This window comes from Mugil cephalus, chromosome 7, assembly GCF_022458985.1.
Source record: "Mugil cephalus isolate CIBA_MC_2020 chromosome 7, CIBA_Mcephalus_1.1, whole genome shotgun sequence".
Taxonomy (NCBI): domain Eukaryota; kingdom Metazoa; phylum Chordata; class Actinopteri; order Mugiliformes; family Mugilidae; genus Mugil; species Mugil cephalus.
The window spans coordinates 16,732,594-16,746,323 of NC_061776.1; the positions used below are offsets into that span (position 1 = coordinate 16,732,594).

At 43.7% G+C, this 13,730-nt stretch overlaps 2 protein-coding genes across 3 annotated transcripts; one reads left to right on the forward strand and one right to left on the reverse strand.

The window, feature by feature from the left end:
• Window positions 1–382: 382 nt before the first annotated feature.
• Window positions 383–2,689, forward strand: otol1a (otolin 1a). The gene is made up of 5 exons (XM_047588645.1): window positions 383–443; window positions 530–996; window positions 1,086–1,175; window positions 1,323–1,394; window positions 1,541–2,689. The coding sequence occupies exons 2-5, from the start codon at window positions 552–554 to the stop codon at window positions 2,425–2,427; spliced, it is 1,494 nt and encodes a 497-aa protein (XP_047444601.1). The 5' UTR covers window positions 383–443; window positions 530–551; the 3' UTR covers window positions 2,428–2,689.
• A 4,955-nt stretch (window positions 2,690–7,644) lies between these two features.
• tal1 (T-cell acute lymphocytic leukemia 1) lies at window positions 7,645–13,176 on the reverse strand. 2 transcript variants are annotated; one of them, XM_047588647.1, is made up of 4 exons: window positions 12,942–13,176; window positions 11,131–11,679; window positions 10,670–10,788; window positions 7,645–9,801 (listed from the first exon to the last, which is right to left on the reverse strand). In XM_047588647.1, the coding sequence occupies exons 2-4, from the start codon at window positions 11,640–11,642 to the stop codon at window positions 9,272–9,274; spliced, it is 1,161 nt and encodes a 386-aa protein (XP_047444603.1). In that variant the 5' UTR covers window positions 11,643–11,679; window positions 12,942–13,176; the 3' UTR covers window positions 7,645–9,271. The 2 variants fall into 2 exon arrangements, with proteins under 2 accessions (XP_047444603.1, XP_047444604.1); XM_047588648.1 differs by having other exon boundaries at window positions 10,700–10,788; window positions 12,942–13,168.
• Between the last annotated feature and the right edge of the window lie 554 nt (window positions 13,177–13,730).

Genomic DNA, 13,730 nt, shown 5'->3' on the forward strand with positions numbered 1-13,730 from the left:
CACTTCATATGAGCCGTCATTCGCGACCAACAATGGGTGAGTTTGTGTGTATAAACCGCATGTGCATGTACGCGTGTTCTGTGAATGTGTGTCCGTCTTTGTAACTTCGGATTTTTTTTCCTGCTTGTGTACAAATCAAGCATGTGTGTGGGCAACACCGCAGCAGGTTATGGACTCTTGGGCCCTAGATTCATATCCCATATCACAAAGAATAAAGTCTTGCCTTGTATGCAACCTGCTTTATTTCATATCCCTTGGGAGTCACGTAATCTCTTCTTGCCAGCCCACCTACCTCCTAATAACCCCCAGTGTTTTCTGTCCCTTGTTCTGTCATTGGCTCTGAGGTGCATAAGTTGGGCAACCAGGGCAATAAAAGGAAAGAGGTAAACGGCGTCTACCACTCTTTGGAGGGGGATGAAGTGAAGAGTCAACGCCATCTGCAGGTAAGCGTCACTCACAAGGCTAACTGCGTTGAAACTGAAATAACCACTGACGCCGTTTCATTTTTCATTCCTCTGACATCCTTCAGATCCTTGTGGCAAGCCTTCACCATGCCATCCTTTTACCTCGTCGTCCTAACCACCGTCTTCATGGCCCTGATGGCTGTGCTGACCTCTGGTGCCAGAACCACGCTCTGGCCCAAACCCCAGGGCACCAAGAAGCCTCCTCGAGCTGGGGGCGGTGGCGGAGGTGGACGGACCACCACCACAACCCCATCCCCTTCCAGGAGCCTGCACACCGAAGACACAACCGACGTTTTGATGGACGCATACTCTCTGTCCCCTTTAGACGGCACCACCTACCCCAGCGACTCTTACCTGACCGAGTTCCACACCGATGCCATAGCGCCGCCCGGGAATCCTCACGGAAACTATACTCTCGACTACAATGAATGCTTCTTCAACATGTGCGAATGCTGTCCGCCTGAGCGAGGCCCCGTGGGGCCCATGGGGGAGAGAGGGCCATCGGGGCCACCGGGAGAGAGGGGCCCCGTGGGTAAGATGGATTTTTTATATTTACGGAATTTGCATTTTGGGTGGCAAAAAAATAATGTCTTCTTATAACTTTACTTAACGGTTTTCTAGGGTTACCAGGAGAGAGGGGAGAAACGGGGCCCAGAGGACCTCCAGGACCGGCGGGATTACCTGGAGCCAATGGACTCAATGGCGACATAGGTACTGCGGGGCTTAACAGAAGGAGAGTTCTGAAATGTTTCTCGGTTTCTGTCTCTCTGTTCCTCACGCCTTTTTTGCAAAACGCTGCTTGGTGTCAGTACTTTGTGGACGTCATTTTCTGCGCTTTATTTATCAAAACTGCTGCAGGTGAAAAAGGTGAACAAGGACCTGTGGGTCTGCCCGGCACTCCTGGGATCCCGGGAAAACCTGGAGAAAAAGGTACATCGTTTGGTACAAGAAATTAAGTAAATTACTATTATCATATGCATCATTTGAAAATTCTAGTGTTTTTTTTTTTTTTTAGATCTAGAGCCTTCGATTTTAAATGTTACTTCTCATGTGACCATAGCGTCTCCGTTATGTAGGTGATCCAGGCCCCAAAGGAGACAAAGGTGAACGTGGATTCACTGGTTTGAAAGGGGACCCAGGAGAAAGAGGAGAGCCGGGCCTGAATGGGACTAAGGGGAGCACTGGGAGAGAGGGGCCTATGGGTCCCCCAGGGATAGCTGGGACAAAGGGTCAGAAAGGTGAACAGGGACACATAGGCGAATGTTTACCAGGCGAGAAAGGTGATGTGGGTGAACGTGGGCCCCCTGGTCCGAGAGGGGAGATCGGCCCCCCGGGGGTGAATGGAACCGATGGTGCGAAGGGAGCGAGAGGGGAGCCAGGGCCTCCAGGGGGGAAGGGGGATACTGGGGCTAGGGGTCCCCCGGGACCTCCAGGTGGAAGGGGAATGACAGGGTTGAGAGGTGAGAGGGGACCCAAAGGTGGGCGTGGGCTTCGGGGCCCTAAAGGTCCTCCAGGTGAGAGTGTGGAGCAGGTCCGCTCCGCTTTCAGTGTGGGTTTGTTCCCCAGCAGGTCCTTCCCTCCGCCCGGCCTGCCTGTGAAGTTTGACAAGGTGTTTTACAACGGGGAGGGACACTGGGACCCGACACTCAATAAGTTCAACGTCACACACCCTGGGGTCTACTTGTTCAGTTATCACATCACCGTGCGCAACCGCCCTGTGCGCGCTGCCCTGGTGGTGAATGGGATACGGAAACTGCGAACAAGAGATTCCCTGTACGGCCAGGACATCGACCAGGCGTCCAACCTCGCCCTGATGCAGCTGAGCGAGGGCGACCAGGTGTGGCTGGAGACGCTGAGGGACTGGAACGGGGTTTACTCCAGTAGTGAGGACGACAGCACGTTCTCTGGCTTCCTGCTTTACCCAGACTCAAAGGACAAACCCACCGCTACGGAAAACCTGTGACTATGACCTCTGACCTTGAGTGAGCTCTGGTTTTAACTTCTTGTAGACCCTGCACATCCTTCAGCCTGTTGCACAGCTTTGTGAAATCACTGCAAAGTGGTAGAAAGTCAGCTAAGTATTTCTGCTCTGTATCTGCTTGCTGCTGTTGAACTAATCAAACTAAATGCATTGCTTGCCCTGCGGTATTGGGAGATGGATGTGACTTGATGATACTGCTATATGCGACATTTCAGCTCTTTGTAACACTGCATTAAAAACGACTCTGCTCGAAATGAACGATCCTTGAGTTTTATTCACTCAGAAGCAGAGATGTAATTTCATTTATAAACCCTTTGTCATTACACGGGAGGACAGATATCCTCTGCACAAGTGGAGCATGCACAATATTGGAAAAGCCTGAAATAAATAATATGCAGTTACACTTAGTCTCCACTAGAGGGAGAAATATGCTCAAGTTTTGCAAAGAAGCATAATTTTACATTCAGGTAACAGCTGAAAGAAGATAATGGCATAAAAAGGCTGCAGACAAAGGGAATTCATGTTTCCATTATTAAGATGTTGGAAGCAAAGCTAAAATGCTTAAAACGAACAACCAAAAACTATAAGAGTCAAGAGGTTCATGTTATTGACTGGAGGCAAAACAACAGGAAGTAAATACTTGAACCTTAAATGCACATACTCACACACCATTTCTGACTCTGACCACAGCACTTTGTTTCTGGTGATTACCCCAAATTTGTTTCATCGAGCTGATGATGATGGTGATGATGATTTGCATAAACCGTATGACCAGTATGAGATACAGTTGGCATATGTTTTTATACACAAACTCTCAGTGATATGAGGTTACATAATGTATAACACCAGACCGACTGTCTTAGCCCTGGGCAGGAGATCAAGATACACCATATATTATACTCCAACACTGTACAACGAAAAATAGCTTTGACTTTTTCATAGGCTTTGTCACATTAAACCAGATTGCAACTCATTTTTCAATACATAATATCAATACAATTAGAAGATAAATCACATTTTTAAATTTGTTCTATGGAAAGGCATATTTGTGTTTAATGTTCAGGGTAATTATTAGGTATATTTACATTTATCTAACAAATCTAATAACAAAGTCCCTGAAGTAATACAATTAAGATATTTTTAAATATTAATACAGTCCAGCTCTAGGTCTTCTGAAATTTGAAACCACAGCCTCAAATATTTCAATCCTTGCCTGAATGTTTTTGCCCTAAAAAAGAGGAGGCACTGATAATAAAACAACACAGTTTAACAGGGTTGAAATTGAGTTGCTGCATCCGACAGAGGGGGGGAGTAATTAAGTGTTGCACACAGTTGAAACGCGTGGGCATTAAGGTGAAAGGATTATGGTTACTGAAGATGAAAACTCAAGGTAATCCCTCAATCTGGGTGTTCGTGCCCCAACAAATGTTTATCGATTTTACGAAGCGAGCACCAGTGACTGAGCTACAGTGAACTCAAAACGCACACACGTGGGCTGTTTAGGGATAAGCAGCAAAATAAGGGGAAATGAGAATGAAATGAGGATGTCTATAAATTTGTGCCGTGTAGAGACCGCAGACAGCAGAGCCGGGGCAGGCAGTGATGTTCACGATGAGCTGCTGCAGCCACCTGAGTCAGGATCCAGTGGAGGAAATGGTTTTTTATGTGTGTCTGAGAGAGAGTAAGCTATATGCTCACTTGCCTGTTCCTCGGGTACACTAATGAAAACGAGCGCATTCTAATACAACAGCCCTGCACTAAACATTGGTTTCATGAAGGTTATAGTGTTCAGCATTTGCTTTATAACATAACTGAGAGAGCTGTTGATTCAATTGTGTTCAATCAAAGGTTTTGATTTGTAGTTCTTTGCAGTGTTGCATTGTGTTGTACCGTGTCTATTAATTTGACAATCAACATTTTAAGTTAGTGGCTGAATAGCATAAAACAATCTTGCGCTTCATTGAATACAGTTTAACAGCACCACAAACTACACCCTCTAAATGGATCGCACAGATGAGCTGTAGGTGTTTCAACATAAACTGAACTTTGTAACAGTCATGAAGCTAAGGCTTTATACTGTGTTAGAATGCATTTGTTTTTGTTTTTCACTAGTGTACCTAATGAAATTGCAAGTGTGTGTATTTATATAGCAAGTTGAATAGATCTTGGAGAATGGGACATCACCTGGGATGTTGAATTTTGTATTATAATAATTTGTCTCAAGATATCTTTGGCTTAATAGCATCATTGCCTAAGTAATTGTTTGACTCACTCTTACAAAATAAATAAAAATACCAGTTGTGACTTCGGCAATTATGCTATTAGGTTAACGATATGTGAGAAATAATAATTGAGACCTGATGAATGATATACAACAGTCAGTGGTTACCTATCACGGCTTCTGGGCAGGTTATGGGTGTTGATAGTCATTTCTTTGTCTCCAATACCGTTGTATCAGTTTTGAGAGATAATGTTGAGCAACACATGTAAGAAGTAAAAAAGGTGAGCAGTGCAGATATCACATAACTCAAAGAACCGCCTGAGCCCCTGATCTTGTCAAAAACTAGAATTGCCCCTGGTTTGAGGCATCTTGAACTACCTACTCTTGTTTTAATTTTATCAATAGTTTAGCTTTGCCTTCCTCTTTGTATGATTGCTCATTACATATTTTATTTTTTAATCTTCATATTGACGAATTAACAAAAAAAAAAAAAATATGAGGAGCAATTCTTCATGGCTAAAGAAGGGTGCGTTTAGAAAGAGGATTCTCTGAGGATTTAAAAAAGACAAATCTAGTTCGCTCTAATTTGTCACAGCTTCTTGTGGCAAAGCGATGACAATGTCATAAAGAATACTTGTGCATAGTTTAGTTTGTACACTTAAGACTGTGGCCTGCAGCACGTCAGAAACCTGAAATATTCTGACATAGTATTTTTTTAATCATGTGTAAATTAACACTATCAAAGACACTCCCTGTGTCTTGAATGAAAGAATGGTTAAAAAGCAGGACATTTTTTTCTTTCAAATCCAACATCTGGGCTAAATCTGTATACGTGCACCCTGATAAAGTCAGAATAATTGAAATCAAGCCTGCGATGATCATTTTATGATGAGCCATTTTAGAATTAATTAAGGCACAGATCCTTTTTATAATTTATAATGCATCTGAAATGTATTTATTTTGCGGACAAGGTGGTCTCTTTTAATCCTTGTAGGACCTTTTTTTAATTTTATTTACTCAATTTAGCCAACAGCTGCAGAACAACGACAATCTCCGAATCCTTACTGCCTAGCCAGAAAGACTCCAGCAAAAAACTGACACTTTTATTTCTGGATTATTAAAACTATAAATTAAAGATCAAACACCACAATTCAAAACTGTAGTTTGAGAGCAAATAACAGCCTTTAAAAACATGAGTCGGTGACGCTGATGTTATTGAACGTGTTTCCGAAATATCCTCTGGTTCTCCCATTTAATCCACGGTACCAGGCGGCCTCTTCAGTGAACGTGTCACACTCGTCTGCCTTTGGAAAAGCAGTTTCCGTAACGTTGCACAGCCTGGTGCAGGGGCTTCCAGGGTTGGCAGGGGTTAAGTTATGATTATCTTTCAATTGAAGAGGCATTATCGATTGGAATGATTGCAACGCTGCGAATTATTTAAAAGTTAACTTTAATTTAAGGGAACACAATATGTACCATTTTATGATTATTGAACAGAAACACAACAGCGTTTCCTTGTTAAAGAGGAAAGTCCAGAATGACATCTACATCCACGAGTGAAGGGCATGCATTCCCGTCAAATTTCTACCTTATTTATGCCGCTGTTCATGGTGATGTTGGTGTGTGTTTGTTAAAATGTTATTTTGCTTGTTTGTTTATAGGCCTATCTGTGGATGTGTACGTATGAGCGTGTGTGTGTGTGTGTGTGTGTGTGCATTTATGTATTTTCTACTACTCTGTGTGAAAATATAAATAACTACCATGGCGGTGTGTGCAGTGTAATCTGTTCCCAGCAGGCTGGATTCCCACTGTGAGAAAGACAGTATATTGTTCCTGCAGCACCACAGATAACAACTCATTAGCATACTGAATCATTTGGCTGCAAGAGCCACTCTGCCACCCATCTGCACTGAGCTGATAAACACACGCACACACACAAACACGCACACTCGCACACACACAAAGATCTATGAGGCGCGCACACACAAGCCTGCGCTCACGGAACGCGCAAACTCATACACACACACACAGCGGCACAATCTTCACTCCCTCTTTTTCGATCCCTCATATACACTCGCTGCATCCCTCTCTTTTGTGAGTCTGCGTCTTTTTGGAGAGTCAGGAATAGTGAAGCAGGTAAACATTTGGCAGGCATTAACCTAGAGAGCCCCTCAGTGGAGGCCCAGCGCGGCCGGAGCAGAGCGCAGGAGAGGTCTCCGAACACCTGGACGCCTCTGATGCTCTCTGAAAGCAATTACAGCCTTCAGAAATGTCTGAGTGCTGATTCTGTTGTGGTCGCGTTGGCAAAGACGCTGTGTAAAGTTGTAAAATGTAAGAAAAGCAGGCTTGAAGCTGCTTTTATACTTCGGCTGTACGGCTACTCATTGCCATTTTTTTTTTTTTTCCATCAACCACCGCAACACCGATAAACATAACTTTTCGGTTGCGTAAGTGAATAAATTATGGGCGGTGGAATCTCGATCGCTATGGCGGTTTCACAATGTGTGCAGACACAACAGTGGGCAAATGAGTGCAGTGCAGGCTGTCAAAACCACTTTCACAATGGCAGGATATCCTGCAGGTCACCGAGCCATGCTAACCTCCACAGGAAGTTGTCACTTGTTGGGAGGAAGTGAGGATTCCAGCGTCCATTGGAGGAGTTTCTCTGAGGGGGCTGTGGTTTCAAGTGCGCAATCTGTGCAGATAAGGTGGGAAGCAGTTGCATGACGCGCCGTTTGCTGCCTCCAGGGGTTAATCATTTGGATTATGCAATCCGGACACATTGTGTGAAAGGTAGATCATTTGTGTACGGTGACGTGGGCAGTAAAACCAGTTTTCAGTTCAGTTGAACTGAATTGGAGTCTGGCTGCTTGGCCTTGGCCAGGCTTCCCTTGGAAAAGAGGTCTTTGTATCTCAACGGGATCGACCTGGTCAAATAAAGGCTAATAATAATAGTAATAATAAAAAACATATTTGAGTGAGATCAGATACAACACCTTTCATCTGTGTGTTTTATTCGGGGGTTTCTGTATAAAATTCGTCAATTTAACATCGGATATATTTATAGATACAGCTATCATACAACAATTATGTCATTACCAAACGTACAATGTCCCTTTACTGCAATTCATAAAATACCATAGTTACCAAATGTACCAATATAGGCTACTAGGTCCTGCTGAAAAAGCAGAATAACCAACAACAGAGAGCAATACTTAACTGTCTTTGTCAGAAAACTGCTGGTGCTCTTATGATATTAACACTGTGTGGTGGGGATGGCTTGTGTGTGTGTGCGTGTGGATGTGTCTGTGTGTGTGTCTATGTATGCATCTGCATGTGAAATGTGGCAATGAAGGGATTTTAACTGTGTACCTTGCTAAACTACAACTGCAGTACAGTTTTTTTAAAAAAAAAAAACACTGAAACATTCATATCAAAAGGACTGCATGAGTCAGTTCATGATTTCCATTCGACCCATATTTTGTACACTTTAAGAACACTGCATGTCTTGTACCTCCGCAGCAAACTCAAATAGATATATTCATTCCAGGCAGTGAAATAGTTCAATTGTCTGTTGCCATGTTTGGTGTCGTTTTCTCACCAAAGTGTAACAGAAGTAAAATGGTACCACATCTGATGTTCGGTTGCTTGCTTTACATTTTGAGTTTATCTAATCCCGTCTCTCCCCTCGCCTTGTTTCCCATCTCCTACAAGAGACACTTCAGTTATTAAACCCATTGACAAACACACTATGGTACATATTAAACCATGTGACTTGGATCCGAGCCACTGTTATTACGTTTTGCAGTGGAAATATAGTGTTATTTACAATACATACGTAACTGCTTGGGTGCAATTGGTCCATTTATGTACGGCCTCAGACTGAGGCGATCTTTCTTTTTAAGTCACCAATAAAGGAAGCTAGAACAAAGCCAGCGAGCTCGTTTGGGTTTGACCACTCATTCATTTTAGCTTTGTTCTTTTGGATATACCATGTCCTGGATGACTGGAAATCTCCACAGACGTATTGTGTTTGTGCCGTTATTCTAACACACCAAATTAGCCGGGCATTGTTTATCTATTGACGTTTTAGAAAAATTTACTTGCAGCACTCTGCACGCAAGGCGGATTCATTTTGTCTCCGCTATATTGTAATGGATAGTGGCATTATTGAAGCGTTGCTCTGCAAACATCAAAAATCTGTGAGCTGAGAGCTGAATAATTATTGATGGAGTGTGCGTTTGTTTGCTATTTTTTTTTTTTCCATTTTTCTATGTTTTTTTCTTTTTTTTTTCTTTAGAATATCCACTCTTTGGAACTTTCAAAACACGGAGATGATCCACACGTCAGTCAAAGACATGTGACATGCAGAATTTACAAGTCTCTTTCTGGATCAGCTATTCATCAGTACTGCCTCAGGTGTGGCGTGGAGACAAGAATGTACTCGTGATCCATTTTGGACACCGCTATCTCGCTATGTGGAGCCTGATTCTTTTTCCTACACTGACTCAAGATTACAAGAGTCCTGAGCATATCCAGTTCTTTTTCCAGTCACTCTCCTCGCTCCCTTTCAGTCTTGGGTGTTGCGTCCGCGGTCTCTTGACATCATCGACGACTGGAGCCGTCCAGCGGGCGTCCATTGCGTCTCAGATCCCTTGTCGCCAGATGCAGTGGTGGCCCGCGTGATCCTGTTAGAGTCCTTGGAGCTGGAGGAGAGTCCTGGTCCTCCATAAAGCTCTCAGGGCTGCCGTCAGCGTCACCATCAGGTAGGCTTCCACAGCTTGAACTCGGTGACATTGTCTCCAGAAGGTCATCCCTGGCCAAACCCACCACTGTGTCCTGGCGCGGTCCGCCCTGAGGGCCGCCCTCATGGGCCGCAACCCCAACCAGCAGCCCCGTTTCCCCATCTGTCGTGCTGCTGACATTCCTCCCCCCGTCCTGGTCCTCCAGGAGGTTGGAGAGGAAGCTGATGTACTTCATAGCGAGCCGCAGGATCTCGTTTTTGCTCAGCTTCTTGTCTGGGGGGTGAGTGGGGATGAGTTTGCGGAGCTCTGCGAACGCCCCGTTCACATTCTGCTGCCGCCATCGTTCGCGGCTGTTGGTGAAAATGCGGCGCACAATCTTTGGCTGGCCGGCTAGCAGAGAAGGAAGGAGGGAAAAACACAGACAGAGAGAATAAGGAGACAAGGCAGTGACGCAGCTGGTAACACAAGACATGAAATGCAGAGCTGAAGCCAAGAATGTGGTTTGCAAAAACGGAAAAGTGATGCTAATGCAAATAATAAAAGTAGAAGAAGTGGGAGGACGGATGCAGAAAGGTTTTTGGAGATTTTTATACAACAAAGTATAAGTGAAGTTGCAATATTGTCCTCCATAACATGGAACGAAATTGTACCATATACTTATTAGATGAGGGAAATGGTTGGTGTGGCATGCCAAACCCCAAGACAGGATGTCAGGGAGACAGTATGCCTCCAATTCTTCATTTTATACACTGTTTATTTATTTCGTCATAATAAAATGCTCTTCTGCAGGTAGTCACATTCTCCCACCCCCAACAATGGTGTCTTCTATGCTATTGTTGCCCTTGGAACACACCCAGTCTATCTTAATCCTTCAGCCCACTCTGCAGTAAAACCTTGGCATGGAGGCAGCGGCAGCCCCATCCTCCACCCCTGTATATGGCAGTGAGTGGGCAGCAGTGCAAAGGATGTTTCAAACGAAATAAAACCCAAAGCCGCCTGAAAAGGGCTTACTTTTAATGGCATGCAGTTACATGTATTTGACATTCAGATTAGAAGAATGTGTTTATGCCATGATTTGTTGATGACTCCTTGAGGGTTAAGCACGTTCTAAATTTTTCTTTTAGCAAGGCGTCTTCTGCAACACCCAGATTAGGTACAGTATAGATCCATGTCAGTGGATGAATGACAATGGAGATGAAGGAGGGACGTTTAGGGGACTATATTGGCAGAAGGAGGACACAGCAGAAGTGCGTCTTACCATACTTATAAAGATCTAAAATGCGCCTACCCTCGTCGAGTTCAACCTCATAAGGCGCCGGTCGGCGCTTTACCCTGTTGCTGGGGTACATGCTGTACTGCTCCGACTCCCCTCCGAGACTACAGCAACAGAAAGCAGACAAAAGGTGCACAGGTATATGTGAAAACATGACTTTCATCATACATAATCTCCTTCTCAACTCTAACAGCCGCTGATTGCCCTGCACTCCTTGCACAGGGACACACACACACACAGGCTAATCATCTATGTCATATGCATAATGTAAACTCAAAGTGAACTCACTTATACTTATAAGCATCATCTACAGAGCAGTAAGGCATAGCCCAATAAGGAGGCATATAATATTCATCAAACTTCTGTGGAGAGCATTCACAATGATTATAAAACGTGCATCCATCGCATTAAGTGACTTTCCTTATTCAGACTCCATGCCTCTTTACCTGTTGATGGCAGCGAGAGGCTGTGCCAGGTTGTAGAGCATCGCCCGGGCCGGGACAGGAAACGCGTTTGGGCTCAGTTGGACCATTCGAGCGTCGTCTCGTTGCGGCGGCGGCAGCGGCAGCGGTGGAGGTCTGCGAAGTTCCGTGATCGGCACCAAATGGCTTTCAGTCCTGTGTTCCACCGCTTTTATAGCGTCCCTCCTGGAGAGCTCGATCACCGGCACTTCCCTTTTCAGGTCAAGGGCGTTGTGAGAGGCAGTTTCCTTGGCAACGCCGTTGATGATGATGCTGATGCTGGTCCCGTTGCTCGAGTTCTGCAGAGGAACGTCATCCGTCTCCTCAACCCCCTTGAAACTCCCTCCCCTCTCCTCCTCCCCCTCCTCTCTCCTCGGCTCCTCGTCCTCCTTGCATCCGTTCTGTCTGGAGGTGATGGAGGAGTCCTGCCGCTTTCCAGGACCGGACTCTGCGCCGGGACTTCCAGGGCAAAGCTCCTTCTGCCGTTTTTCCATCATTTTTATACCGTCAGCACTCGCTAGAGTCCTCTACGTCCTAAATAAGGTTTACCCCGATTAATTCATAGATCAGAGCACTATAATAATCAGAAAATATCACACAGAGCCACGCATTTGTTGTCAATTCACGCGCGTATGAAGCATCATCCTTATTAAATTGAATCACCCTATTACTAGGTGATTATTAGGTTATTTTAATTATTATCGACTGCCGAGTTTCTAGTTTAAATAAAGTAAATCTGTCGATTAGCAGCGAATAGCTAATTAAGTGGGGTTTTAATACATTTTGTCCAATTTTAAAAACACACGCTCGAAAAGGCCAGACATTTTTACATTACAGATTATTTGTACAACCTATTGCTTTTTTCCGGATTCCTTTTTTTTTCCTGAATGCCGAAGGTGTGAAAATGTGTCTCAAAGTTAAACAGATATATATGTGATGTATTCCTCACAGACCTATCGAATTAGAATGGATACGGTCATAAAATTGGAGCTGGTGATATTTGTTCGAACGTTAACTTATATTTTATTTTACCTTTTTTTTATTTTATTCCGTTTTCCGTGAAGCTCTTACGATAGCATATAATGCTTGCTTGGTCCTCGTTTTTCGATTTTAAAGCAGGGCAAAAAAATAAAAAAATGTACATGAGCTCTACATGAATTCACATTCGAACATGTTAAAAGCGAAATGTGTGAGCTGTTTACGCGGAGGTTAACTGAGCTTCATGTATGGCTAGATTGTGGATGGCAGGAATACACAGAGAGAGGGAACTTGGCAACATGATTATTCTTCGTCGAAATGAAATAATTTCTTTTTTTTTTCCTGACTTCATCAAATCTAAAATAACCTCACGAAGCTTTAGAAATCCCCGGACTGGATTGTTCCTGCAGCCGCATAATCCGCATAAGTCATGTAATTTTTGTTTTGTCGTGGTGAAGGCCAAAATGCTGCCGAACACAAATGGTTTGTCACACCGAATACGCTACATGCCAGTGTCAGGTGTTTTGGTGATATTTAATTCGATAAACGTCGCCGGATTCGCAATTTAAACGAACAGCAGACCGCCATCAATAAAAAAGGCGCACTTTTATTTATGGGAATTTTCCAATAGGCCTCGCATCCGTTATTACATTCCGAAGCTACGGTCTCAACCATCCGATCGGACAATAGCAGAAAATGTAGGTTAAATATTTCGCTCATAATGGCAATAAAATGTGTACGGTAGCAGCGCAATCACGGCATTCGGAGCAACAAATAAGGCGGCTTTAAATAAAGAGATGTATTTTTTTTGCACTTACCGTTCTAGCCGTGTTGTTGATGTTACTGTGTAAGTGGAGCCATTTTGTGAGTGGGTCATCCATGTCTGAGGTTTTTCTTTTTTTTCTTCTGCCAGTTGTGGAGCAGTGTGTGTGTGTGTGTGTGTATGTGTGTGTGTGTGTGTGTGTCTGTGTGTGTGTGTGTGTGTTATTCCTCGCCGCATCCAGTGCGCTCCCTCAGTATGGGGAGCGGAACACAGGCCGCAATGTGGCCGAGTGAGATAAGCGCACGGCAGCGGCCTCTTCATTCCCGATAAGCCCCTAAACCCATTATTTATGAAATGATTCATTATTATTTGGCTGTCGTGGGCTATATAGTCTTGTGGAGGGCAACGCATAAAAAAAAAAAAAAAAAAAAAAAGCAAACAGGCAAAGCTCAACGGCCTGTTACAACGTGACGTAGTACTGTATAGTTGAGGTGTTGTTTTGACAATTTTTTTGATGAAAGAAACAAACGGTCGGGTTAAGCTTTTAACCTATTTATATATTTTCAACAAATGTTTTCGCAGTTTTTTTTCTTGCCAAGCCACCGTATCCTGGAATAAGATTGATGACAGCAGATGTTTTTTAGCTTTATCATTATTATTATTATTATCAGAAAAAAATCCATTCCTTTTTCCATTTCCGCTTCTACACTACAATGGAGTGCCGAAAAATTAGGATTTCTAATTATGCCCTAATTGAATATGGCACCGTTTCTTCATGGACAAATAACTACATTTTAATATATGTATTTCATTTTATTTATTTATTTTTTTTAAAAAAACGTGC

What these genes read in the sequence shown, in the direction of transcription:
- tal1 (XM_047588647.1), bottom strand. Translation starts at nt 11,642, where the DNA reads ATGATGGAAAAACGGCAGAAGGAGCTTTGCCCTGGAAGTCCCGGCGCA. An exon ending in CCTCTCGCTGCCATCAACAG is followed by an intron (nt 10,789 to 11,130) that starts GTAAAGAGGCAT and finishes CTGTTGCTGTAG; the next exon opens with TCTCGGAGGGGAGTCGGAGC. An exon ending in TTTAGATCTTTATAAGTATG is followed by an intron (nt 9,802 to 10,669) that starts GTAAGACGCACT and finishes CTTCTCTGCTAG; the next exon opens with CCGGCCAGCCAAAGATTGTG.
- otol1a (XM_047588645.1), top strand. Translation starts at nt 552, where the DNA reads ATGCCATCCTTTTACCTCGTCGTCCTAACCACCGTCTTCATGGCCCTG. An exon ending in GGGAGAGAGGGGCCCCGTGG is followed by an intron (nt 997 to 1,085) that starts GTAAGATGGATT and finishes ACGGTTTTCTAG; the next exon opens with GGTTACCAGGAGAGAGGGGA. An exon ending in TGGACTCAATGGCGACATAG is followed by an intron (nt 1,176 to 1,322) that starts GTACTGCGGGGC and finishes AAACTGCTGCAG; the next exon opens with GTGAAAAAGGTGAACAAGGA.